The 25,558-nt window shown below is 38.4% G+C and overlaps 1 protein-coding gene across 1 annotated transcript in view; it reads left to right on the top strand.

Moving 5' to 3' along the window:
- The window catches only part of LOC128703308 (histone-lysine N-methyltransferase 2C), a 394,589-nt gene that overhangs the window by 92,174 nt on the left and 276,857 nt on the right, over positions 1-25,558 (top strand). Inside the window, 3 exon segments of the mRNA XM_070085312.1 lie at positions 895-995; positions 5,565-5,642; positions 24,999-25,179. Coding sequence (XP_069941413.1) covers positions 895-995; positions 5,565-5,642; positions 24,999-25,179 — 360 coding nt within the window.

The raw sequence follows: 25,558 nt of genomic DNA, 5'->3' as shown, positions 1-25,558 counted from the left end.
TACAGTTTTTAAACTGCAACATTAACACCCCTCCTTCAGAGTGCAGGCACTGTACTTCCCATCTCCAGGACTCAAGTCCGGCCTGCCGGTTTCCCTGAACCCCTTCATAAATGTTACTTTGCTCACACTCCAACAGCACGTCAAGTATTAAAAACCATTCGTCTCCATTCACTCCTATCAAACACGCTCACGCACGCCTGCTGGAAGTCCAAGCCCCTCGCACACAAAACCTCCTTTACCCCCTACCTCCAACCTTTCCTAGGCCGACCCCTACCCCGCCTTCCTTCCACTACAGACTGATACACTCTTAAAGTCATTCTGTTTCGCTCCATTCTCTCTACATGTCCAAACCACCTGAACAACCCTTCCTCAGCCCTCTGGACAACAGTTTTGGTAATCCCGCACCTCCTCCTAACTTCCAAACTACGAATTCTCTGCATTATATTCACACCACACATTGCCCTCAGACATGACATCTCCACTGCCTCCAGCCTTCTCCTTGCTGCAGCAGAAGGCTGGAGGCAGTGGAAATGTCATGTCTGAGGGCAATGTGTGGTGTGAATATAATGCAGAGAATTCGTAGTTTGGAAGTTAGGAGGAGGTGCGGGATTACCAAATACTGTTCACATATATGCTTCAAAGTAAACACTTGATCTACACATCCTGTACCTATTCTAAAGCCTACTTGTTCATCTGCAATCCTGCTCTGTGTCTTACCTCTAATTCTTTCAATAGTCACCCTATATACACTGTACCTGGTATACTCAGTAAACTTATTCCCCTATAATTTTTACAATCTCTGTTTGTACTGAGAAATAATACATGCATAGTGCTTTTTAATATATATTTGCAGTAAGGGTTAAGATATTTAGCCAAAGTTTTAACATGTTACAGGTTACTTCTAAAGCTCAATATTGGGTTGATGGCACCTGTCTTTCTGAATGTGGAATGTTCCAGATCAAGACCATGACTTTGGAGCCCCAGAAAAAACCCAGGTAAGAGGAGGATTTGCCTATGTTTTGTTTCTAAAAATATTAATTTGGCAAATATTAAAGTGAAGTATTTTTTGCTTTAAATGAAGATGTTATACTTAAGAGTCAAATAGGTTTATTATAATTCCTCTCTCTCTGTTTGATATTATTGTTATTATTAGGTATCCCCAGTAGGGGTAACATTTTTCGTATTCATTTAGTAGATTTCTGGACATTATCACGAGAATGCCTCTTCACATTATCAGAAACATTTCACGTATGCTCCTAAATCAAAATTAATTTTGAAAATGGGCAATGTAGCCCCTATTGATTAGCTTTGGAAATCAGTTTTTTGTTTTATAGAATTCTCTCAATGTTGCAACAACAAATAAGTGAAACTACACTAAATTAACTACACATAGACTTATTAGGAACACTTTGTACTACTACATAGGTATGACTCATTCTTGAATATACATTGCTAGTACATAAACCACACCTAGTAAAGCCATAAACTTAACATGGGAGTGCAAAGAAGAACATCAAGATTGGTACCTGAGCTTATAAGAATGAACTGCGAAGAAGAAATGTGGGAACTATTCCTTGTCTCGGGGAAAGAGCAAAGAAAAAGTGGGGACATCACAACTCATGAAATCTAGCATACCCTCTATTAATGCACAGATTATATTCTTTATAGTAGGTGCCTGCCTAAAAATAGCATTATATGAAGTGATGATTGTGGGAAAAATACATAGTAACAATCTGGACACCTCCTAGTTTACCGAACATTTTTTTTTTTTTGTATTTAATTTATAGAATAATTGCCATAAAAAACCCTAGCCTATATTCTATTTGTTTTTGCTTGTTGGCATGTGTAGAGAGGGTTGATGTGGGCCTACTAAGTTGAGGTGGTTGGCTGTGGTTCTTGTGTTGATTGGATGTAGCTGATGGTTGTTTTGGAGTGCTTCAGTATTTTATACAGCTGACCATAGGGAATCATTGCTTGCTCCAAAATTCTCATCAGATCAATGCTTTTAATTGTGTCAGGGTCCTCTTCATTGAGTCTGTAACTTAACTATTAACATGTAATTACTTTTGTAACTATTGCTCTTCCAGCATTTCTTCTTTGGTCTTAGTTGTCCTATTTTAACAGTTCATTTACATCATCCTCATGCACATTTAAAGTCTTCATGTCTCATTGTCCTTACTGGTCACAATTTTATGGACTTGACTCCTTACTAAGAGAAAACCTGTCGAATTAAACCCTTCATATAATGCATTTCAGAAATACAGTATAAATTCTACTGGGTGATTTGATTTGGAAACAGTGGACAAAGTCCGTTGGTTACAAAATTGTGCATTATTGTTATAATCATTTCAAAGCAATCTCTTCTATCCACCACAATTGCCATTATCAGGCACCCACCTGCCCCATTAGCCTGGTATATGGAAGGTTTACTGTATTCACCACTAATTGCCATAAAAAACCCTAGCCTATATTCTGCATTTATTGTTGATTGGAACTCTTCATCCTATGAAGGAGGTGTAGGGATTATCCAGGCAAAGGTTGGAGGGAGGGAGTAAAGGTTTTGTATGCGAGGGACTTGTGTGAATGCGTTGCGTAAGATTGAGCAGAGGAAAGTGGTTTTTATGACTTGACTTGCTGTTGGAGTACACCTTACCTCAGTGAGAGATGGCCACTGTATTATAAAAAGAAAAAAAGTTGGCTCAGCATAATGCTAGATTGTAGTACAGCCTCTCTTCAATTAACGACGGAGTTCCAGTTCCAAAACCACATCTTTAAACGAATTCATTGCTAAGCGAGGTGCATACTGTAATGGTAGTGGGTTTGTGTCGATCATCTTTGATACTGTGTTAATGTCACCTTTGCACCATTTACAACATTTCTGGTGTGTTTTTAAATGTTTATACATTAGTGTACTGTATATTGAAATAGAGGAATCAGTTCTTAATATACATTATTTAGGTAAAAATACTTCTCAGAGAGCCTGTCCTAAGTCTGAGGCATCAGCAAACGAGTAGTATGTCACTAAGTGAGGAGAGGCTGTATTTACCAAATAAGAACTAATACATAATATAAATTATCTGAATTTGTGTGGCAAAGTGCATGTTCATTGGAGATATATTTGCAAGGTCTGTCATCAAGAAGGAAAAAATGAAATATAAATGTTATCACCTTAACCCTTTCACTGTCTCATACGTAGATCTACATCGACACCAGCGTCACTTGTATAGAATTGCGTTTTAAACACAGTGCCCACAAATACGCTGCGAATGGTAAACTTTGGCCTGGAGATGGGAATGGGATGGTGTGGCGAGTGTGCACAGTATTAAAAAAATCTTGCCCCCACACAGTTTGGTTTAAAATATCAAATTTGAGGTGTTTATTAGGATGGTTTCTGTAGTTTTATTGGTTATTCTTGGTGTATTAGTTGATAGAATGGAAGACAGACTGCTGAAATAGGGGTGATTTTGGTATTTCAGGCCTACAATTAGCTTGAAATAGGGCTCAGATTAGTGGAAATATTATATTTTTGACAGTTTCTCTAAGGAAGGGTAAGGCCTCCCCAACACTTCAGGTCTGTTTTATGGATTTTTACTAGATCTGCTACACTTATTGGGACACCCTAAACCATGGCCAACCATTCCTAGTTATACGTATTTTATTATATGAGAAACGGTAAAACTTCAGTATTTTTTGTGTGATAGATTCAGAATGGAAGGCAGTGCAATATAGAAGAGATCTAAGAATGTGATTAATGAATAGAGGATAGGTTGCTTTAGATGCTGGAATGCATTCAGCGTTTATTTTGGATTCTGTTTTTAAGTCGGAATTTGTTGAATTGTGTGAAATTGACCAAATTACTGACTTCTGTGCACTTTATAGTTGAATGGGAAGTTTCTTGTACTCAAGTCAATAGAATGGAAGGCATACTAGCAAAATAGCTAAGAATTTGGTCGAATTGAGCATTGGAATTGGGTAAAATCGCCGATGCATAACTTGTACCCAGACTGTCAGTTATCTGCCTGTGTAATTCTGTAAGTTTTCCATCAAATTTCATGTTTTCTTTTTTTGGTGCCATTACCTTCAAAAAAAATTCTCTACCATTTAAGAATAAATTTCTTTTTTAAATCCCAGCAGTGTAATTGCATTTATTTTTGTGGGTCCCAACATTGAAAGGGTTAATTGCCAAAAAAGAATAGTTTGCTAGTCCAAGACTGTATTTCAAGGAAATTAAATTGAATAACATATTACAGGGTAGAGATTTCAGGAAAATATATAGTCTGAATTGTGTACGATAAAGGAATCAAAACGTTGTGTAGTTTTAAAAATAGGTTAGATAAATACATAAGTGGGTGTGGGTGGGTGTGAGTTAGACCTGACTAGCTTGTGCTGCTGGGTCTGGTGCCGTGCTCCTTCCTTGAGTGGAGGTGACCATACTGGGTGGGTCATTGGGCTGATCCGGGGGGGAAGGGACAAGGACCTGCTCCGCATGGGTCAGTAGGCCTGTTGCAGTGTTCCTTCTTTCTTATGTTCTTATGAAAATCGTAATAATGGGATTGTAAACAACTCTGGGAAAGGACAGGATTCTAGTATGTTTTGAGTTAGTGATAAAACTAGCAGCCTAGTGGTCTAACCACAAGACCTGAGTACTAGGCCAAAAATGTTATAGCACAAAAACGTGTTAACAGGTGGCTTGTTATCCGAAGGTCTGCTGTACATTAGATTCTAGGGCTGTTCTTCTTTTTCTTTCAATGTGCCAGCTGTATCCCACCGAGGAGGGGTGGCCCAAAAGGAAAAACGAAAGTTTCTCCTTTGAAATTTAGTAATATATACAGGAGAAGGGGTTTCTAGGACTGTTAACTCTGAATAGTCATCATTGAATGAATCCCTCCACTAATTTAGTGTTTTTTTTTTTAAATAATCTTACTGGCTTCACAGAGGCCATTATTCTTGTAATTTGCCTGTACACTAACATCAGGAATATTTTAATGAGCAGTGTACAGTATATATCCTTAGCCATCGACTAGAATACATCTCTCACTTAATTTGAGGGATGCGTGATGGAGGATGATGAAATTAGGCAGTGTTACTCAATCCCTTTGAAAAGTAATTTGTTACCTCTGCTACTACTGTTGCACAACTCTGTATGTATAATTTTAAAAGCATTTTGTTTTTAAACATACTTTTAAGTGTACGAATGTTCAAAGGGTTACATACAAACTTCAACGTCAAATGTAAATTTGCAAATATTGCATAGTTTTGCATAACTTCAAAAGCTCAGATTCTTGCAACATGTTTAAGCTTCAGACAACTATTAATGCATTATTTAATCATTTTTAATAGCAGTACTCAAAAACATTTACCATCTACATTTATTGTAAATGTGCTAATCTTTGAATGCTGTATTGTACTATATTCATGAAAAGCATTGATTTTTCTTTTTCTTTTGCATCCTTGTAAACATCACCTCTTTATTATTGTTATTCTCAAATATTCACCTATTTCTGAGTGATGTAGATAAGCAAGAAAAGTTCATATATAATACTGTTAGTAGTAAATTTTAACAGCATGGCAAAACTGTCCGCTGCCGCCTACTATTTGGGTACCAGGTGCACGGGTGGCAAGGAGCCTGGGCTGCACAGCAGGTGATTATAAAATCTTGGCAATTCTGCAGTGCTTTTTTTTAATACAGTTGAACTCCTAAATTTGTGAGTTACATTCCTTGAGGTCTCTTGAGTCTGTCATTCATAAGACCTCTAACCTGGCTAATATTAACTTGAAAAAGAATGTCTAGAGAGTAGATATTTGAGCATATGAATGTCATTGAGTACATTGTGAATGAAATGCTTTGATTATTTTTCAGTTTATGGATTGTGCACTGAATTAAACAATGGGCACAGCAAAAACACTTTCTAATAATTGAAGCTATTTACTAAATGATCTACTGTAAAAATATTGCGTTATTGAATCGAGTGAATTATGAGGCTTGTGAATTATAAAGTTCCAGAGTTATAAAGCCCATAAATTTTGGGGTTCGATTGTTCTGTATTTCGTTACAGTTTTAAGTGTGTCACAGTGAAAATGTTGCGATTCAATCTTATCTACAACTGGAAATTATTTCCATGGTGGAATATGTGTAGTGTATATGAAGAGCATATGAATCTAGTGGAAGGAAGGCCAGGTAGGGGTCATCCTAGGAAAGGTTGGAGGGATGGGGTAAAGGAGGTTTTGTGGGTGAGGGGCTTGGACTTCCAGGAAGCGTGCGTGAGTGTGTTAGATAGGAGTGGATGGAGACGAATGGCTCTTGGGACCTGACGAGCTGTAGGAGTGTGAGCAGGGTAATATTTTGTGAAGGGATTCAGGGAAACTGGTTAGCTGGACTTTAGTCCTGGAGGTGGGAAGTACAATGCCTGCACATTCAAGGAAGGGTTTGGAGTGACATCTGTTGTATCTGAGCTCCTCTGCAAAGACAGTGATTGTGTGAATGATGATGAAAGTGTTGAACGATGATGAATGTTTTGGGTCACCCTGTCCCGGTGGGAAACAGTCGATGTGTTAAAAAAATATATATTATCGGTGTTGATTAATATCGGATGGTAATAATGTTTTTTTCTTTATGCTTTAATCAAATGTATGCTTCATTATAATAGTTATCTTAAATATTAGCCGCAGGACAGGAGGGATATAAAATGAGCTACATGAATGTTCAGTCATTTATATGACTTGACAGCAAAAAACAAATGCTGAATGGGTTAAGTAATGAAAATGGCAGTAGGCTGGGAGGGCCCCGCCTCACCTGATAGTCTGTATTATAGCCTTGAGTTTATTTAATTTGAGGTTTTTAATAATAATGATAATACATTGCTATATTTCTGACAAGGATTTTTGTTTTTTATAACATGTTCGCCATTTCCCACTGTGGCGGGGTGACCTAAAAAGAAAAAAAAAAATCCACGAAGAAAGAAAAACCCCAAAAGAAAGAAAAATAACTCATTATCGTTCAACACTTTAACAAGGAAATTATGCCTTCATACAGTGGACCCCCAGATTACGACATTAATTCGTTGCAGAAAGCGTGTCTCTAACTGAATCTGTCGTAATCCAAATTAATTTTCCCCATAAGAAATAATGGAAATCCAATTAATTTGTTCCAGACACCCAAAAGTATTTACCCTTTCAGGGTCCAAGGCCCAAATCTGGAGTCACGCACCAGTGTCCAAGAATTTTCAAAAAAAAAATTTGTTATTTTTTCTTATGAAATCGTAGAGAATCTTTTTGTGAAGGTAATAAAACAAAAAGTACGAAATTTGGTGGAAAATTGACGAAATTATGCTCTCGCGAATTTTGATGTGTCAGCGATATTTACGAATCGGCGATTTTGCCGACTTTGACTCCCATTTTAGGCCAATTACATTATTCCAATCAACCAAATTCTTAGCTATTTCACTAGTATTACTTCTATTCTATCGATTGAGCACAAGAAATCGCCAAGTCAACTGTTTCAACTACAAAATAAAGTGATCGGAAATTGTTAATTTGGCCAATTTAACACAAAGTTCAAAATATTCCAATTTCAAAATAGGGTCCAGAATGAACAATGTAGGCATTCCTGGCACTAAACTAACATTTCCTCTGTTCATTAGTTATGTTTTGAGGCTTTACAAATAAATTCCATTTTGATTTTTTATTCACATAATGAATTTTTATTCACACCAAAAAATAGAAGATTTACTGTTATGCAATACTGTAATAATTGTATAAATATCATCACCATATTTGTGAATGTATATTAGACCCACCAGCTGGCGTGTATTAGACGTGTGAGGTCGTTTGTTTACTCTTGAATATCGGCAAAAATTTAACATTTCTGCTACTTTGAGCTCAGTTTCAAGCCATTTCCAGTGCTAAAACCAATCAAAATCATCTCTATTTCTGTAATATGTCTTCCATTCTATCAAAAGAGACCAAGAAATCGCAAATACAACTATAGAAAACATAGGAAAAAACACTGCAAAGTTGCTGTTTTAATCGAAAAATCATGATTTCATTTTTTTTCTCTCATTATACACAGTGTGCTGCAGGATCTGTTTTATGTGGTGCACACATACCACATAGATGTATTCTCTCATATCTAGGCCCAAATGTACCACTCACAGTTTATCAGAGTGAGCTGAGCTCATGGCGTAGATCTACGGTTTGGACCCTGAACGTAAAGCCGTAGATCTATGGGACGGACCCTGAAAGGGTTAAACAAAATAATTTTTCACATGAAATATACATTTTCCTACACAGAAAACAATGAGACGTGTAGAATAAACAATACTAAAATGACACTTACCTTTATTGAAGACTTATTGATGAGTGATGAGACGGGAGGAGGGAAGAGGCTGGAGGTGTATTATTGTTTGGGAGGGAAATCCCCTTCCATAAATACTTAAGGTAGCAAGTCCTTTTCCGAGATTAATTCCCTTCTTTGTTTTTTAATGGCACTAGGACCAATTTGAGTCACTGGACCCCTGTCGCATCAAAAATCTGTCCAGAGATCTTTGTTTCTGTCGTCTCTTTAAGATTTCCCTAAAATGGGACACAACATTGTCATTATAGATGTTGCCAGCAATGCCTGCAACAGCTGTGTCAGGGTGATGTTTATCCATAAAGGTTTGCACTTCAATCCACTTTGCACAAATGTCCTTAATCATTGAAGAAGGCAACTTCCTCCATCTCTCTTCCTCCTCAAAATTCCTGAGTTGTGGTCTGTTGATGTTGCACCTCAAGCTCTTGCCACTCTGTAGTGGTTAACTCTTCATCGTAGTTCTCCACCAACTCTTCCACATCCTTGCCACTAACCTCCAATCCCATGGACTTCCCCAGTGCCACAGTAGATACCACAACTGGCATAGGCTCCTCATGGTCCAGCCCAAACCCCTCAAAACCCCTCTTATACACATTCTGGCCACAATTTTCTCCAAGCAGAGTTCAAAGTCCTTTAGTCACTCCCTCCCAAGCCTTACCTATAAGGTTTGTGCAACTGAGACTACTGAAGCGATCTTTCCAGAACTCTCTTAGGGTCAATTCAGTGTCTGAGGTCACTTAAAAGCACTTTCGAAACACTGCTTTGGTGTACAGTTTTTTTGAAATTTAACTCATGAAATCGTAATGACACGATTGCAAACAAACCATACCACAGGTGGGGTTTGAACCCGTGGTCAGAGAGTCTCTAAACTCCAGACTGTCGCGTTAGCCACTGGGCCAGCTAGTTTCAAAAAGATTCATCCCACTAGGTACACCTACCATCCGACTTATGACCTGCTTGACTTATGACGACTCGACTTACAACCGTGTTTTTTATGCCAAATTTCTGGGAAATAAACAAGTGTTTGTGTTGTACACAGTGTTTATCCTAAACCTTACAGTATAAAATACAGTACTAACAACATAAAAAGTAAAGTTAACATGAAATACCAAAATAAGGCAATAAAATAAAGTCATTACAAAAATGTTATGTTGATATTCATTAGTAAAGTTGGACTTGCGTCCATTTCGACTTACGACCGGTTTCTCGGAACCGAACTCGGTCGTAAGTCGGATGGTAGGTGTATATATTTCTACACCATAGGAAAGTTAGCATAGGCACCACTGTGTCCACAAATGGTTTGTTTGCAATCATGTCATTATGATTTCGTGAGTCATGTTGACGGCTTTGAGGGACTTGAGCTAGAGTTCGTCACTGCCATGCTAGCGGGAGATTTGTCTGTAAAAACTTGCATTTGTGGACACAGTGGTGCCTATGCTAACCTTCCTATGGTGTAGAAATATACCTAGTTGGATGAATCTTATTGAAGCTAGCTGGCCCAGTGGCTAACGCAACGGTCTGGAGTTTTGAGACTCTGACCATGAGTTCAAACCCCACCCGTGGTATGGTTTGGTTTTTTGAAATTTGAAATGACCTGCTGATCCATGATCTGGAGGAGAGGAGTGGTGTTAGGCGGCAAAAACTTGACTTTTATGAAACTGAACTCCGGAACCATTCGTTCTTCCAAGTCTGGAGGATGAACAGGAGCATTGTCTAATACCAGGAGGCACTTGAGTTCCAATTTATTTTCCATGGGTTATTTTTTCACAGTGGGGCCAAACACATCACGGATCCAATCATAGAATATGTCCCTCGTGACCCAGGCCTTACTGTTTGCTCTCCACATCACACACAATTTAGTCTTGACACTGTTTTTCTTGAACACACTGGGAGTTTGAGTGATACATGAGTAAAGGCTTCACTTTGCAATCCCCACTAGCATTACTACAAAACATGAGAGTTAGCCTGTCTTTCATAGGGTTATGTCCTGGGAGTGCCTTTTCCTCCTGAGTAATGTAGGTCCTGTTTGGCATTTTCTTCCAAAACAGGCCTGTTTCGTCACAGTTGAACACTTGTTGGGGTTTTAATTGTTCAGTCTCTATGTACCTCTTAAATTCCTGCACATACTTTTCAGCTGCTTTTTTGTCAGAACTGGCAGCCTCACCATGCCTTATCACATTGTGTATGCCACTACTATTCTTAAATCTCTCAAACCAGCCTTTGCTGGCCTTAAATTCATCAATATCAGCACTAGTTCTAGGCATTTTCTTTACGAGATCATTATGCAACTGTCTTGCCTTTTCACATATAATTGACTGCGAAACACTATCTCCTGATAATTGTTTCTCATTTATCCACACCAACAACAGTCTCTCCACATCTTTGAGTATTTGCAATCTCTGTTTTGTAATCATAATTGTGGTAGGGGACCTGAATGCTAAAGTAGGAGAAACTTTTAGAGAGGGTGTGGTAGGTAAGTTTGGGGTGCCAGGTGTAAATGATAATGGGAGCCCTTTGACTGAACTTTGTATAGAAAGGGGTTTAGTTATAGGTAATACATATTTTAAGAAAAAGAGGATAAATAAATATACAAGATATGATGTAGGGCGAAATGACAGTAGTTTGTTGGATTATGTATTGGTAGATAAAAGACTGTTGAGTAGACTTCAGGATATACATGTTTATAGAGGGGCCACAGATATATCAGATCACTTTCTAGTTGTAGCTATACTGAGAGTAAAAGGTAGATGGGGTACAAGGAGAATAGAAACATCAGGGAAGAGAGAGGTGAAGGTTTATAAACTAAAAGAGGAGGCAGTTAGGGTAAGATATAAACAGCTATTGGAGGATAGATGGGCTAATGAGAGCATAGGCAATGGGATCGAAGAGGTATGGGGTAGGTTTAAAAATGTAGTGTTAGAGTGTTCAGCAGAAGTTTGTGGTTACAGGAAAGTGGGTGCGGGAGGGAAGAGGAGCGATTGGTGGAATGATGATGTAAAGAGACCAGTAAGGGAGAAAAAGTTAGCATATGAGAAGTTTTTACAAAGTAGAAGTGATGCAAGGAGGGAAGAGTATATGGAGAAAAAGAGAGAGGTTAAGAGAGTGGTGAAGCAATGTAAAAAGAGAGCAAATGAGAGAGTGGGTGAGATGTTATCAACAAATTTTTTTGAAAATAAGAAAAAGTTTTGGAGTGAGATTAACAAGTTAAGGAAGCCTAGAGAACAAATGGATTTGTCAGTTAAAAATAGAAGAGGAGAGTTATTAAATGGAGAGTTAGAGGTATTGGGAAGATGGAGGGAATATTTTGAGGAATTGTTAAATGTTGATGAAGATAGGGAAGCTGTGATTTCGTGTATAGGGCAAGGAGGAATAACATCTTGTAGGAGTGAGGAAGAGCCAGTTGTGAGTGTGGGGGAAGTTCGTGAGGCAGTAGGTAAAATGAAAGGGGGTAAGGCAGCCGGGATTGATGGGATAAAGATAGAAATGTTAAAAGCAGGTGGGGATGTAGTTTTGGAGTGGTTGGTGCAATTATTTAATAAATGTATGGAAGAGGGTAAGGTACCTAGGGATTGGCAGAGAGCATGCATAGTTCCTTTGTATAAAGGCAAGGGGACAAAAGAAAGTGCAAAAATTATAGGGGGATAAGTCTGTTGAATATACCTGGTAAAGTGTATGGTAGAGTTATTATTGAAAGAATTAAGAGTAAGACAGAGAATAGGATAGCAGATGAACAAGGAGGCTTTTGGAAAGGTAGGGGGTGTGTGGACCAGGTGTTTACAGTGAAACATGTAAGTGAACAGTATTTAGATAAGGCTAAAGAGGTCTTTGTGGCATTTATGGATTTGGAAAAGGCGTATGACAGGGTGGATAGGGGGGCAATGTGGCAGATGTTGCAGGTGTATGGTGTAGGAGGTAGGTTACTGAAAGCAGTGAAGAGTTTTTACGAGGATAGTGAGGCTCAAGTTAGAGTATGTAGGGAAGAGGGAAATTATTTCCCAGTAAAAGTAGGCCTTAGACAAGGATGTGTGATGTCACCGTGGTTGTTTAATATATTTATAGATGTTTAATATATTTATAGATGAGAAGTAAATGCGAGGGTCTTGGCAAGAGGCATGGAGTTAAAAGATAAAGAATCACACATAAAGTGGGAGTTGTCACAGTTGCTCTTTGCTGATGACACTGTGCTCTTGGGAGATTCTGAGGAGAAGTTGCAGAGATTGGTGGATGAATTTGGTAGGGTGTGCAAAAGAAGAAAATTAAAAATGAATACAGGAAAGAGTAAGGTAATGAGGATAACAAAAAGATTAGGTGATGAAAGATTGGATATCAGATTGGAGGGAGAGAGTATGGAGGAGGTGAATGTATTCAGATATTTGGGAGTGGACATGTCAGTGGATGGGTCTATGAAAGATGAGGTGAATCATAGAATTGATGAGGGGAAAAGGGTGAGTGGTGCACTTAGGAGTCTGTGGAGACAAAGAACTTTGTCCTTGGAGGCAAAGAGGGGAATGTATGAGAGTATAGTTTTACCAACGCTCTTATATGGGTGTGAAGCATGGGTGATGAATGTTGCAGCAAGGAGAAGGCTGGAGGCAGTGGAGATGTCATGTCTGAGGGCAATGTGTGGTGTGAATATAATGCAGAGAATTGGTAGTTTGGAAGTTAGGAGGAGGTGCGGGATTACCAAAACTGTTGTCCAGAGGGCTGAGGAAGGGTTGTTGAGGTGGTTCGGACATGTAGAGAGAATGGAGCGAAACAGAGTGACTTCAAGAGTGTATCAGTCTGTAGTGGAAGGAAGGCGGGGTAGGGGTCGGCCTAGGAATGGTTGGAGGGAGGGGGTAAAGGAGGTTTTGTGTGCGAGGGGCTTGGACTTCCAGCAGGCATGCGTGAGCATGTTTGATAGGAGTGAATGGAGACAAATGGTTTTTAATACTTGACGTGCTGTTGGAGTGTGAGCAAAGTAACATTTATGAAGGGGTTCAGGAAAACCGGCAGGCCCTACTTGAGTCCTGGAGATGGGAAGTACAGTGTCTGCACTCTGAAGGAAGGGTGTTAATGTTGCAGTTTAAAAACTGTAGTGTAAAGCACCCTTCTGGCAAGACAGTGATGGAGTGAATGATGGTGAAAGTTTTTCTTTTTCGGGCCGCCCTGCCTTGGTGGGAATCGGCCAGTGTGATAATAAAAAAAATAATTTGCACCTTTCACAACAACAACTTCCTTGATTGCCTTTTTGTTAGCCAAGATAGTAGCGATGGTTGTATGGGGTTTGTTATACAACCTGGTCAGCTCAGAGACACTCACTCCACTTTCGTATTTTGCTATAATCTCTTTCTTGAATTCAATAGTATTTCTCAGCCTCTTTACCACAGGGCTGCCACTAGAAGCTTTCTTTTGGCCGATGGTGGCTTATTTAGCAGTTACATGCACTAAAAGCAATGGAATAATACAAAATGTATCACATGTACATGTGAAATTGTCCTCACTGGCTTGTAAACAATGGCACACTGGGTGTATGCAGAGTTGCAGGGTCGCTCAGGCTGCGCAGACACGCTTGGGATGAATGACTTTAACTGAGTTCTTTGTCATTAACCGAGGCAATATTTTGACACAAAAATGTTGCTTAATCCAAATTTTATGTAATCCGATGACATCGTAATCCGGGGGTCCACTGTAATTTGAAACAAGATTGAAGCCCAAAATGTCTTAAGAATCTTAAATTATGTCATGCTGGGGCTACCTCCCAGAAAGTGGAGGGCTAGGCAAGTCATTTAGGTTCAGTTCCATGTGGGTTGCACATTCATCCTTTCACTGTCAACACCCCTTAAATTGAAAGCCCCTTTCTGTGTTGCAATTTAAAAAAAAAAATTGTATCATCTAAATTGGTAGAGAAACTTTCCTTTAAAGGTAATGATACCAAAAATGCAAAAAGTTCATTTAGCCACTTGGAGGTCTGTGCCATTGTGCTATGGGTTTGAGCTCTGGATCTGTGCCGCAGAACTACGGGACGAGCTCAGTTCACTCAGATAACCATGAATGGTAAATTTGGGCCTAGATGGGAGAGAATGGGTTTGTGTGGTAGTGTACACTATATGAAAAAAATAAAAATCTTGCTCCATGTTGTACATGATAGGAAAAAAACTTGATTGAGAATTTGGTTTAAAATAGTGAACTTATGGTGTATTGTCGGATGTTTATGGTTGTATTCTGTTTCTTGATACCATTTGATAGAATGGACGAAATATTACAGAAATATAGATGATTTTGATTGGTTTCAAGACTGAAAGTAGCTTGAAATTGAGCTCAAAGTAGAGGAAATGTTTGATTTTTGCTAATATTCATCCAGTATGTGTCCGACTGGTCAGTGTGATATGCATTCATGAATGCAATGATACTATTTCTACAATTATTATAGTAATGCATACTGGCAAATCTTCTATTTTTTGTGTGAATAAAAATTCAAAATGAAAAGCAAGAGTAATATAGGAGAGGCCTGGGGACATAAATAAACAGAGGAGATGTTTTAGTGTAAGGACTGTCTACATTGTTTATTCTGGACCCTATTTTTAAATTTGCAATTTTTTTATTTTATGGGAAATTGACCAATTTTCCAATTTCTAATCACTTTATTGGGTAGTTGAAGTAGATAAATGGGTGGTTTCTTATACTCACTCGATAGAATGGAAGGAGTACTAGCAAAATGTGTGTTTGGTTGACTGGAACAATGGAAACGGTCAAAAATAGGACTCAAAGTTGGCGAAGTCACCGATACATAAATATCATTGAGAGCATTTTTCCGTAAGTTTTCCATCAAATTTCTTACTTTTGGTTTCATTACCTTTGGAAAAAGATTCTCTTAATATATCCTGAAAAAAAAAAAACATTTGTTTAAATTCTTAGTCCCTGAGAACAATTCCCTGATCGGGGTTCTGGACCCTGAGAGGGTTAACATTTATGGAATCCATAAGGACTTCAGGTATCAAAGCCCTCTCTGGGGTTACTCCCCTTCTCTGTCTTTTAATGCTACTAGGACCAGCTTGAGTCAATGGACCCCTGTCTCACAAAATAACTGTCCACAGTCCTCTGTTTTTGGCACCTCTTCAAGATTTCCCTAAAATGGGACATGGTTTTATCACTGAACTTGTTGCAAAGATGGCTTGTTTCAACTTGCTCAGGGTGGTACTTCTGCACAAACATTTGGACATCATTCCACTTGCCACAAATCTCCTTAATCTTTGAAGAAGGCACCTCATCCACTCCCTCTTCCTCTTTCTCTGAAGCAAGGTCCTCAGCTGTGGTCTGATACTGTTCCAGATGAAGCTCTTCCAGCTCTTCAGTGGTTAGCTCTTCCCTGTGGTCCTCCACCAACTCTTCCACATCCTCGCCACTCACCTCCAGCCCCAGGGTGTTCCCCAATGCCACAATAGAGTCCACAACAGGCAGAGGGTCGATTGGGTCAGGGACAGGGTCAGGGTCAGCCTCAAACCCTTCAAAATCCCTCTTCTGGACACAATCTGGCCACAATTGTCTCCAAGCAGAGTTCAAAGTCTTGGAAGTCACTCCCTCCCAAGCCTTACCTATAAGGCTTACGGAGCTGTAGATATTGAAGTGATTCCTCCAGAACTCGCTTAGGATCAACTTAGTGTCTGTGGCACTTCAAAGCACTTTTCAAACACTGCTTTTGTGTAGAGTTTTTTGAAGTTAGAAATGACCTGCTGGTCTATGGGCTGGAGGAGAGGAGTGGTGTTAGGAGGCTAGAACTTCACTGTTATAAAACTGAAATCCCTAGACAAGAGGTCTAATAAGTTTGGAGGATGAGCAGGAGCATTGTCCATTAACAGGAGGCACTTGAGTGGCAAATTATTGTCTAGGAGGTATTTTCTCACACTGGAACCAAACACTTCATGGACTCACTCTTTGAAAATTTGCCTTGTGACCCATGCCTTATTATTTACTTTCCACAGGACACATAACTTGTACTTTATGACATTGTTTTTCTTAAACACACTGGGATTTTCTGAATGATACACAAGTAAAGGCTTCTCTTTAAAATCACCACTAGCATTAGCACAGAATAAAAGAGTAAGCCTGTCTTTCATAGGCTTGTGTCCTTAGAGTGCCTTTTCCTCCTGAGTAATGTAGGTCCTCTTTGGCATTTTCTTCCAAAACAGGCCTGTTTCATCACAGTTGAACACTTGGGGTTTTAATTTTTCAGTGTCTACGTGAACCTTAAGCTCCTATATAAACTTCTCAGCCGCCCGTTTGTCTGAACTGGCTGCCTCACCATGCCTTACAACATTGTGTATGCCACTACACTTCTTAAATCTGTCAAACCAGCCTCTGCTGGCCTTAAATTCTCTATCAGCATTGGTTCCAGGAGTTTTTTGTACCAGATCGGCATGCATTTTTCGCAAATACGTAATGGTCTCTGAAACTCCATCACCTGCCATCTCTTTATCATTGATCCACACCAGCAACAACTTTTCAACCTGATCGATTGTCTGTGGTCTTTTTTTTGGTTAGCATATTAACACCTTTCGCAACATCAGCTTCCTTGATTTGTTCTTTTTTTGCCAGGATAGAACCAATGGTCGACTTGTTTTTCTCATACATCCTGGCAAGCTCAACAAGTCTCACACCACTCTCATACTTCTGTATTATTCCCTTCTTCACATCTATGGTGTTTCTCACTTTCTTTACCACAGGGGTACCCCTAGCAAGTTTCTTTGGGCCCATGGTAGCTTATTTCACAGTCCCACAAGCACTAAACACAATGAAATAATCGTTAACTGTTTGAATGAGAGCGCAGGTTAGTGTTCACTCAAGCATCAACAAAACCAGACTGGCTCACGGCGCCAGCGTGGGACATGGACAGAGCGGGCTGGTGGACAGGTCTGGTACCCGGCGGTTCGAAAATAGGGGTGAGTTTGAAAAAGCGCTTGATTTTCGAAGAGTTCGATAAGTGATACATTTGAAATTTGAGGTTCCATTGTATTATGAAATGTATTGTATGAACGCATGGGATTGTCCTCACTCGCTGATAAACAATGGCACACTGGCTGGGAATGGGGTGTGGGGTCGTTCGAGGTGTGCGATGCTTACGAAAAACGAGGGACCACTGTATTACTAGCCCCTTGCTCCCAATCTTGATAACCATCCTTGTAGTTTATAAACCACTGCCAGCAGTGGCTGAGGAAGTCACAGGTGAGATCAAGATACATGGCTGTCTTGAAAATCTTGAAAACCCCACTTCATATTTTATTTTTTCTTGGAGACTTCACCATCCTGGATATAAAACAGAAGAAGGTTATCACTGCATTGTACTAAAAATAGTTCCTGTATGCACTGGCTCAACAGGTACACACAATGGAACTATTGGGGCTTTGTGAAAAGTTTGCATTCAACCAACATATGAGAGAGCCCCTAGAAATCAAAATGCAGTAGCTGTTCGAGTGCCTATCTGTTTGAGTACTGAATGAATTTTTCCCAACCAATTTTCTTTTTTGTTGGGTGTTATCACTAATCTTAAGCCCTATGGCAACTTATTTATACAAATAATATAAGAAAAACGCCAAAAAATGCAAAGAAACCCAAAATAGTTGGTATTAATGTTGGTAGAATTACCGACAGTTTTAGGTAAAAGAACACAAGTGCAATTAATGTGACATTTTAATGTGGCAGTGTAACGGCTTGAAACGTTGTCACATTAGTTGCACTTGTGTCCTTTTACCTAAGGAAATAGTTTACAGCGAAGTTCTAGTAGGTTGTGTTTGTTTGGTCAAGTGCCAAGCAAATGATTGACTACCGAGTGATTTTTTACCTAACAAAGCATTTGAATACCGAATTGTTTGAGTATCGAGGTTCCACTGTATACTGGATTTGATCTTCACAAACAATGAGGAACTAATCAGAGACAACATTCACAAACCATAATCTCTAATCACAGCATCATAAAAATAGTACAAACAGGCATAAACACAGAGGTGATAGCTCCAGTAATACAGCATCTCTTTACTTAGCGACATACTCATTTACTGACTCCTTGGACTTACGATGGGCTCTCTGACCAGTATTTATACCTAAATAATGTATATTAGAGCTGTTTCCTCTATTCTATTTATTTCAGTATACAGTACAGTACTGTATAAACATTCAGAAATATACCAGAAATGTTATAAATGGTGCTAAGGTGTCATAAAAAGAGTATCAAAGATGGTTGACACAAACCCACTACCATTATGGTATGCTTCTCACTTAGCGACGAATTCATTTAATGACGTGGTCTTAGGAACAGAACTCTGTTGTTAAGTGAGGAGAAGCTGTAATGTATGAGAAAGAATTTTCATTAAATTTAACTTGAATAGTCATAGAACTGACTGAGACAGAATTAACAAAGAACTATCAGACATACCCTGGGAAACAGTTATGAGCACCTTAAATCTTCACCAGTGTCTGGAAGAGCTGAACACAAAAACCAGCAATGTCTGTGCTAAATGTGTACCATTGAGAAAACCTTGAAGATTAAATATAGAAAGAGAGCATAATAGAGTGTGTAGAAGATAAGGGGTAACTGAATTGCTTAAGTGTAAATGTCACAACAAAGGAAAGATAATCTTTGGCAAAAAAAACCATACCCCCGGCCGGGATTGAACCCGCGGTCATAGAGTCTCAAAACTCCAGCCCGTCGCGCTAGCCACTAGACCAGCTAGCCACAATAAGATTCATCCAACTAGGTATATTTCTACGATTTCTTAAGTCAATCTTTGGCAAGAGTTCACCAAGATATAACAAAAATGAAACCTGTCATACAAGACAGAAGAATCACAAAGGTAACAGAAAGCCATCCAGGATATTGCAAGAAACTCCAGTTATTTCTATACATATGCAAAATCCAAGTTAAGAACTACATATAGAATTGGACCATTAATCACTGGAGATTCATATATGGATGGTGAACAGGAAATCAGAGAATATGAGTCGATGTTCAGCAACCCATTAAATAAAAGCAGAGTGGAGGAAGCAGATTTTTTCATTCCATCTGAAGGTCACACAGACCAAATAGCTGACATTATCAGTAGTTCCATAGAATTAAAAATAAATAGAAAATGTGCTTGCTCAGGCAGTAGAGTACCAGCCCTAAAATCACACATCATGAAAGTCTTTGAAAGAATGAAGAGATCTGGGTTACAAATTTTATGGAATAACACAGTATGAACAACCCAAACCTGCATGTTTTTATTGCCAGGAGATCATGCTTGTTATAACTGCTTAATCACTATGGCAATTCCAGGAACACTGGAGGAAAACATAATGCAGATGAGGTATATGTGGATTTTTCAGATGTGTTTGATAAATGCAATCATGAGGTGATTGCACACAAAATGAGGGCTATAGGCATAACTGATAAGGAAGGCAGATAAATTTTTAACTTATTGACGAATAGAACACAAAGGGTAGTGAAGAGCAAAATCCAGCACTAGTGAGGTTAAAAGCTCAGCATCCCAAGACACAGTCCTGGTGCCTCTACTGTTTCTGATCCTGATTACAGACATTAATAGAAAACACTTGTCACAGTTTTGTATTATTTACAGATGACACTAAAATAAGCATGAAAGTCACTCTGGTAGCAGACAAAAAAAAAATTGCAGGAAGGTATAAGCAGGATTTTCTAGTGGGCAGTGGTACATCAAGTCTAGAACTGTCAGATTCACTAGGGTTATATTAAGTCTAGAACTGTCAGATTCAATGGAGATACATTAAGTTTAGGACTGTCAGTTTATTAATATTTGTCCATATGCTCAACTGAAAAAAACTGATTTGGAAGTTGTCTTGTATTAGAGGCCATATTTCTTAAAAAAAAAAAAAAAAGAAAGAAAGCTCAAACCTCAATAATAGTGACTTCATAAGAAAGAAGGTTAAGAAATAACAGAGATTTAGGAGTGAAATCTACTGACCACATTATTTAAAAAATCTATAATTGATTCTGACTTAGTCATGCACAGTTCCAAAAGAAAATATTTCTTGATATATTTGTATAAAACAAATTATGAACCCACCATATATGCACCAATAGACCATGACATATAATTAATATATTGATAAAAAGAACGATTAAAAATAACCAAATAAAATAATTTCACCTTGTGAATCCAACTGAAAAGAAGAGAATGGTTATATTTCTTTCTTTCTACACACATGTTAATGTGGGAAAACAACTTTGGCTGTAAGAAATTGATTGAGGTCATTCCCAGAAAAATCCTATTGGCAATAACTTTTAATTTTCATTTTGTTTTAGAGCCCCTGTATCTTTAAACACTTCTCTTTTTTGCTATTTTGATTCAGAAGAGATTTGATCTTAGAAAGTCCAATGAGCATATTTTCAGTGAAGGTTTGTAGTTGGTTTTCAACTTCAGGGTTGTCCATCATGCTTAAGAAAAATTTGGTAATGCAGTATTCTCAAAATATCCTTTAGAAAAAATCCTCAATTTATTGAAATTTGTAAATTTAGAACATACTCCTAATTAACCATTGTAGCATAATATAGCATAAAGAATTAAAACGTACAATACCATGACTGGAACAATACACTGATAACCTGCACATAGAATGAAACCTTGAATGATGTTGCGGTCCGATTTAAACCATTATGTTGTAATGGTGTGAGTCAGACTAAAATATTGTCATAAGTTTTATTCTCCTGTGTGGGGGTTATTTGTGTATAATTATAGCATAATGTATGGCAGATGCATCATGCATTTTGGTTAACTTAGGGCTTGCAAACAAGCGGTCTAACACAATACAAATAAAAAGAGTGGCATGGTCATGAATCTTCAAGTTAGTATTAGTGTTAAAAAAGTGATTTACCCTGACAATTTAAAATTATACCGAACCTTTAAAAATAAAATTGGAAATCCAAATGGTCAAAAATTACGTGAATGTCAGGCTTAATGTCCAGAAGCAGTTGTGTTGAAAATGCAAAGTACTATATAACTATCATAAGGACAAGGTAAAGTAGGAGGGGAGGAGGTGGACGGGGAGGGGAGGAGGGGGTGGAAAGGGAGAGGAGGAGGGGGAGGAGGAAGAGGGGGGAAGGAGGGAGGGAGGAGGAGGAGGAGGGGGGAGGGAGGATATGATTTTTAACAGTCCCAGTGTTAGAAATATTGTATGTATTATAAAATTTTATATACTGTAATATAAAAATCCAGACTTTATACAGTAGGTTACTGAAGTTATCTGTTAGCTGTTTGTGAAATTGTAGATTTAGTTGTGTTGTGGCCAACAAGTCCCTAACATGCTTTACATACGTACTGTAGGTACCATTTTTAAAACTAATGCTACTGTAAATAAAGCTGATAAACTTGCAGACTATTTTAAAGTAACGTACCAGTGATAGTTGACCAAAATTGCTATAAATAACTATTTTCAGACCAGGTGTTTGAGGCTCACCATCTTTCAAAATAATGATTAAAGATTACTTTGGTTCCAAGAAGGAAAAGGGATCATACTTAACCCTTAAACGGTCCAAACGTATATATACGTTCACTCGCGTAGCGCCCCAACTCTTTTGATGAAAAAAACAATCTTTTCTTTTAAAAGGAAAAAAGAACATATGGTACCCAGGCATCCCCAATTATTTTAATATGACACACAGTGAGTGCGCACATCCATTCTCTCATGTCTAGATGACTCAGGCTTAATGTGGCAATGTTGAATGAATGACAAAGAAAACGTATATATACGTTTGGGGCGCTACGCGCGTGGACGTATATATACGTTTGGACCGTTTAAGGGTTAATGTGTTTTCCATCATAAAATGCAACACACTTGTTATAGATTCTTGTGGGTTTCTTATCATGCATGTACTGTACATTACCATGACTTGAAGAACACCATTTTACTAAGGTGAAAGAGAAGCAGTGATGGAGGGAGTGGTGATGAGACAGAGAGGAGGGTTAAATAAAATAGTGTTTGTCAGTATTGCCATCAGTGAACACACTATCCTTCTCTCATATAAAAATCATAAAAGATTATGATGTATGGTGGAGGGTGGTGGTGGCGAGTATTGGAGAGTGTTTTGTATGTTATAGCTCATGCCTCAGCTCAGTATTGCTATCATTAACACTGCTGACTGCTCCTCTTACAGATTTACATAAGTTATGCAAAATTTTTGATGTAGAAATAATTTGTGCTAACTCTCTTGGTTCAGACTAATAAACTCCTACAGAAGAGATGTTCAATAAATGTATGAGAGAGAGGAAGGTACCTAGAGAGAGAGAGCATGCATAGTTCTTTTATATAGAGTAAAGGGAGATAAAAGAGAGTATAAAAATTATAGGTAAAGTGTATGGTAGTTATTGTTAAAAGAATTGAGGGCAAGATGGAAAGCAGCATAGCACATGAACAAGGAGGCTTTAGGGTGGGTAAAGGATGTGTAGACTAAGTGTTTACATTAAAGTTTTCATTGCAATCATGGATTAAGAAAAGGCATATATGTAATGAGGTGGATTAGGAAGCAGTGTGGCAGATATCATAAGTGTTTGAAATAGGCGGTAGGTTACTGAAAGATGTTTAGAGTTTTTGTGAGGCTATTGAGGTTCATTTTAGGGTATGTAGGTGAGAGGGTAATATTTTCCCTGTAAAAGTAGTTCTTAGACTCGGATGGAAGATGTGACCATTTTTTTTTTTATATTAACACATTGACCATTGCCTCACTGAGGCAGGGTGACCTGAAAAAGAAGAAACACTTTCATCATCACTCACTCCATCACTGTCATGCCAGATGCACACCAACACTACAGTTAAAAAAAAACGCAACATATCTCCATCCGTCCATCAGAGATCAGACACTGTACTTCCCACCTCCAGGACTCAAGTCCCCCTAGCCTGAATCCCTTCATAAATGTTACTTTACTCCCATTCCAACAGCATGTCAAGTCATAAAAACCATTTGCCTCTACTCGCTCCTATCTGACATGCTCACACGTGCTTGCTAGATGTCTAAGCCCCTTGCACACAAAACAACCTTTACCCCTCCCTCCAACTTTATCTAGGACGATCCCTACTGTGCCTTCCACCTTCAGATTTATACTCTCCAAGTTATTCTATTTCTTTCCATCCTCTCAAAATATTTAGTCTGAACCACCCCAGCAACCCCTCCTCAGCCTTCTGGATAAAACTTTTAGTAAACTCTGCAATGAATTCATTGCATAATGTTCTCACCACTCATTGTCCTCAGACATTACATCTGCCTCCACTGCTCTCTCATGAGTGAGAGTGAGTGAAAGTGAGTGAGAGAGTGAGTGAAGTGAATGATAAGTGAATGAATATACATCTTCTTTCGTTCAACAAACCAGCCGTATCCCACCAAAGCAGGGTGGCCCAAAAGGAAAAACGAAAGTTTCTCTTTTTAACTTTAGTAATATACATATATATAGGAGGAGGAGTTACTAGCATCTTCCTCTTGGCATTTTAGTTGCCTCTTATGACATGCATGGCTTATGGAGGAGAAATTCTGTTCCATTTCCCCATGAAGATGAATATATGTACATGTTTACATTAATTTTTTGTTGGAGCTGTAAATTTTAGTTTCACACAAAAAACTTCAAACTAATATAAAGATACTGTATTTCACTTAGTATAAATGTAGTGACAGCTGTTATGGGACTTGTTGTGTAATGCTTGTCATTGAATGCTCTTAGATTTGTGCAGTAGTTTGTATGTACCATATATACCCATGTATAGGTCAAGATTTTAAGACCATAATTTGAAGCAAAAAATTAGGTTTGACCTATTCATGAATATCAGTTTTGAAATTCTGACATAGAACCACTATATTTCTACTACTTTGGTGCACCATCAAGGTGTAACCCACACTCAATAACTAATTCCACCTTAACTATACAAATAAATTTGGTAATGTTCAGTTTCTCATACTAGCCTCTTCACTTTGTCTATACAATGTAGAATAGAGTAGCACTGCCATAGGTCTACTGGCCTGTGCTAGGCAGGCCCTACTCAAATCTAACCTTTCTCTCAAATATTATCCAACTTTTAAAGCTACCCAAGATTTAGATTCAATGATGAAGGGGAAGGAAGGAAGTAGGCATTTTCAGAGGAGGGAAGGAGGCAGAAAGGGAGGGGAGTAAAGAGGGACGTATGTAAGTAGGTAGAGATGAAAGCAGAGAGGGAGGCAAGCCCTGCCTTGCCCTGCCCTGCCCTGCACTGCCCTGCTCTTGCCTTTCATCATTGAGCATATCACCTTGGGTAGCTTTAAAAATAATATGAGTGAGAAAAGTTTGATTTTAGTAAGACTTGTCTAGTATGGGCCAGTAGGCTTGCTCCAGTGCTCTTTTATTCATGTTGATCAATTGTCACATTTTCATTTCTTTTTTTTTCTCTCTCTTGAGTTTTGGCATAATTCATTTTGAATTAGAACCATTTGACTTCCCTTTTAAAGTCAGTCAAACACAAGGATAGATTTATCTGTGAGATGAATACAAATTAAGGATTTTTTTGAGGTAATAAAGGGGTTGACCTATACATAGAGTCTGGTTATACTCGGGTATATACGGTATTTCTAGTTGTTCCCTTGCTGTAAAATTTTCCATCCAAGAGCAGGAATCACTCATTTTGTAACTAATTCTCAAATTAGCATCATCACACACAACAGGAACCCAAAAACAGTACGAACCAGCCGTGGGCCCTCGATAGACAGTAGTGGCAGTCGGGACATTGATGATGATGATGAGGATGATGATGATAATAAACTAGAAAATGAAGAGCCAAAGCACTGGGTATATGGTATGAAAGAAGGAACACTTCTGCAAGCAAAGGTAAGAAAAGTTTTAATTTATTCTTCATTAGCATTTTCTAACAGTGGTATATTTTGACACTGAAAACATGTTTCGCTGAAGAAAGGTAATAAATGACCCTGCCTTTAAACCAACAAAAAAAAAAAATGCCTTTTTCTTGTTTGATTTTTGCCAATATTCCAGAGTAAACAAATTACCTCACTTGACCAATACACGTCCAACTGGTTGGTCTAATATGTGCTAACGAATGCACTGATATTATTTATACAGTTATTACAATAATGCATATCAGTAAATCTAGTGTTTTTTGTGTGAATAAAAATTCAAAATGGAATTCATATGTAAAGCCTGGGAATGTAACTAATTTTTTTTTTTTTTTCAACGAGTTGGCCGCCTCCCA

Source organism: Cherax quadricarinatus, chromosome 15, assembly GCF_038502225.1.
Source record: "Cherax quadricarinatus isolate ZL_2023a chromosome 15, ASM3850222v1, whole genome shotgun sequence".
NCBI classification, from domain to species: domain Eukaryota; kingdom Metazoa; phylum Arthropoda; class Malacostraca; order Decapoda; family Parastacidae; genus Cherax; species Cherax quadricarinatus.
Note: the sequence above shows the minus strand (reverse complement) of the source record. Positions and strands in the feature narration are given on the sequence as shown.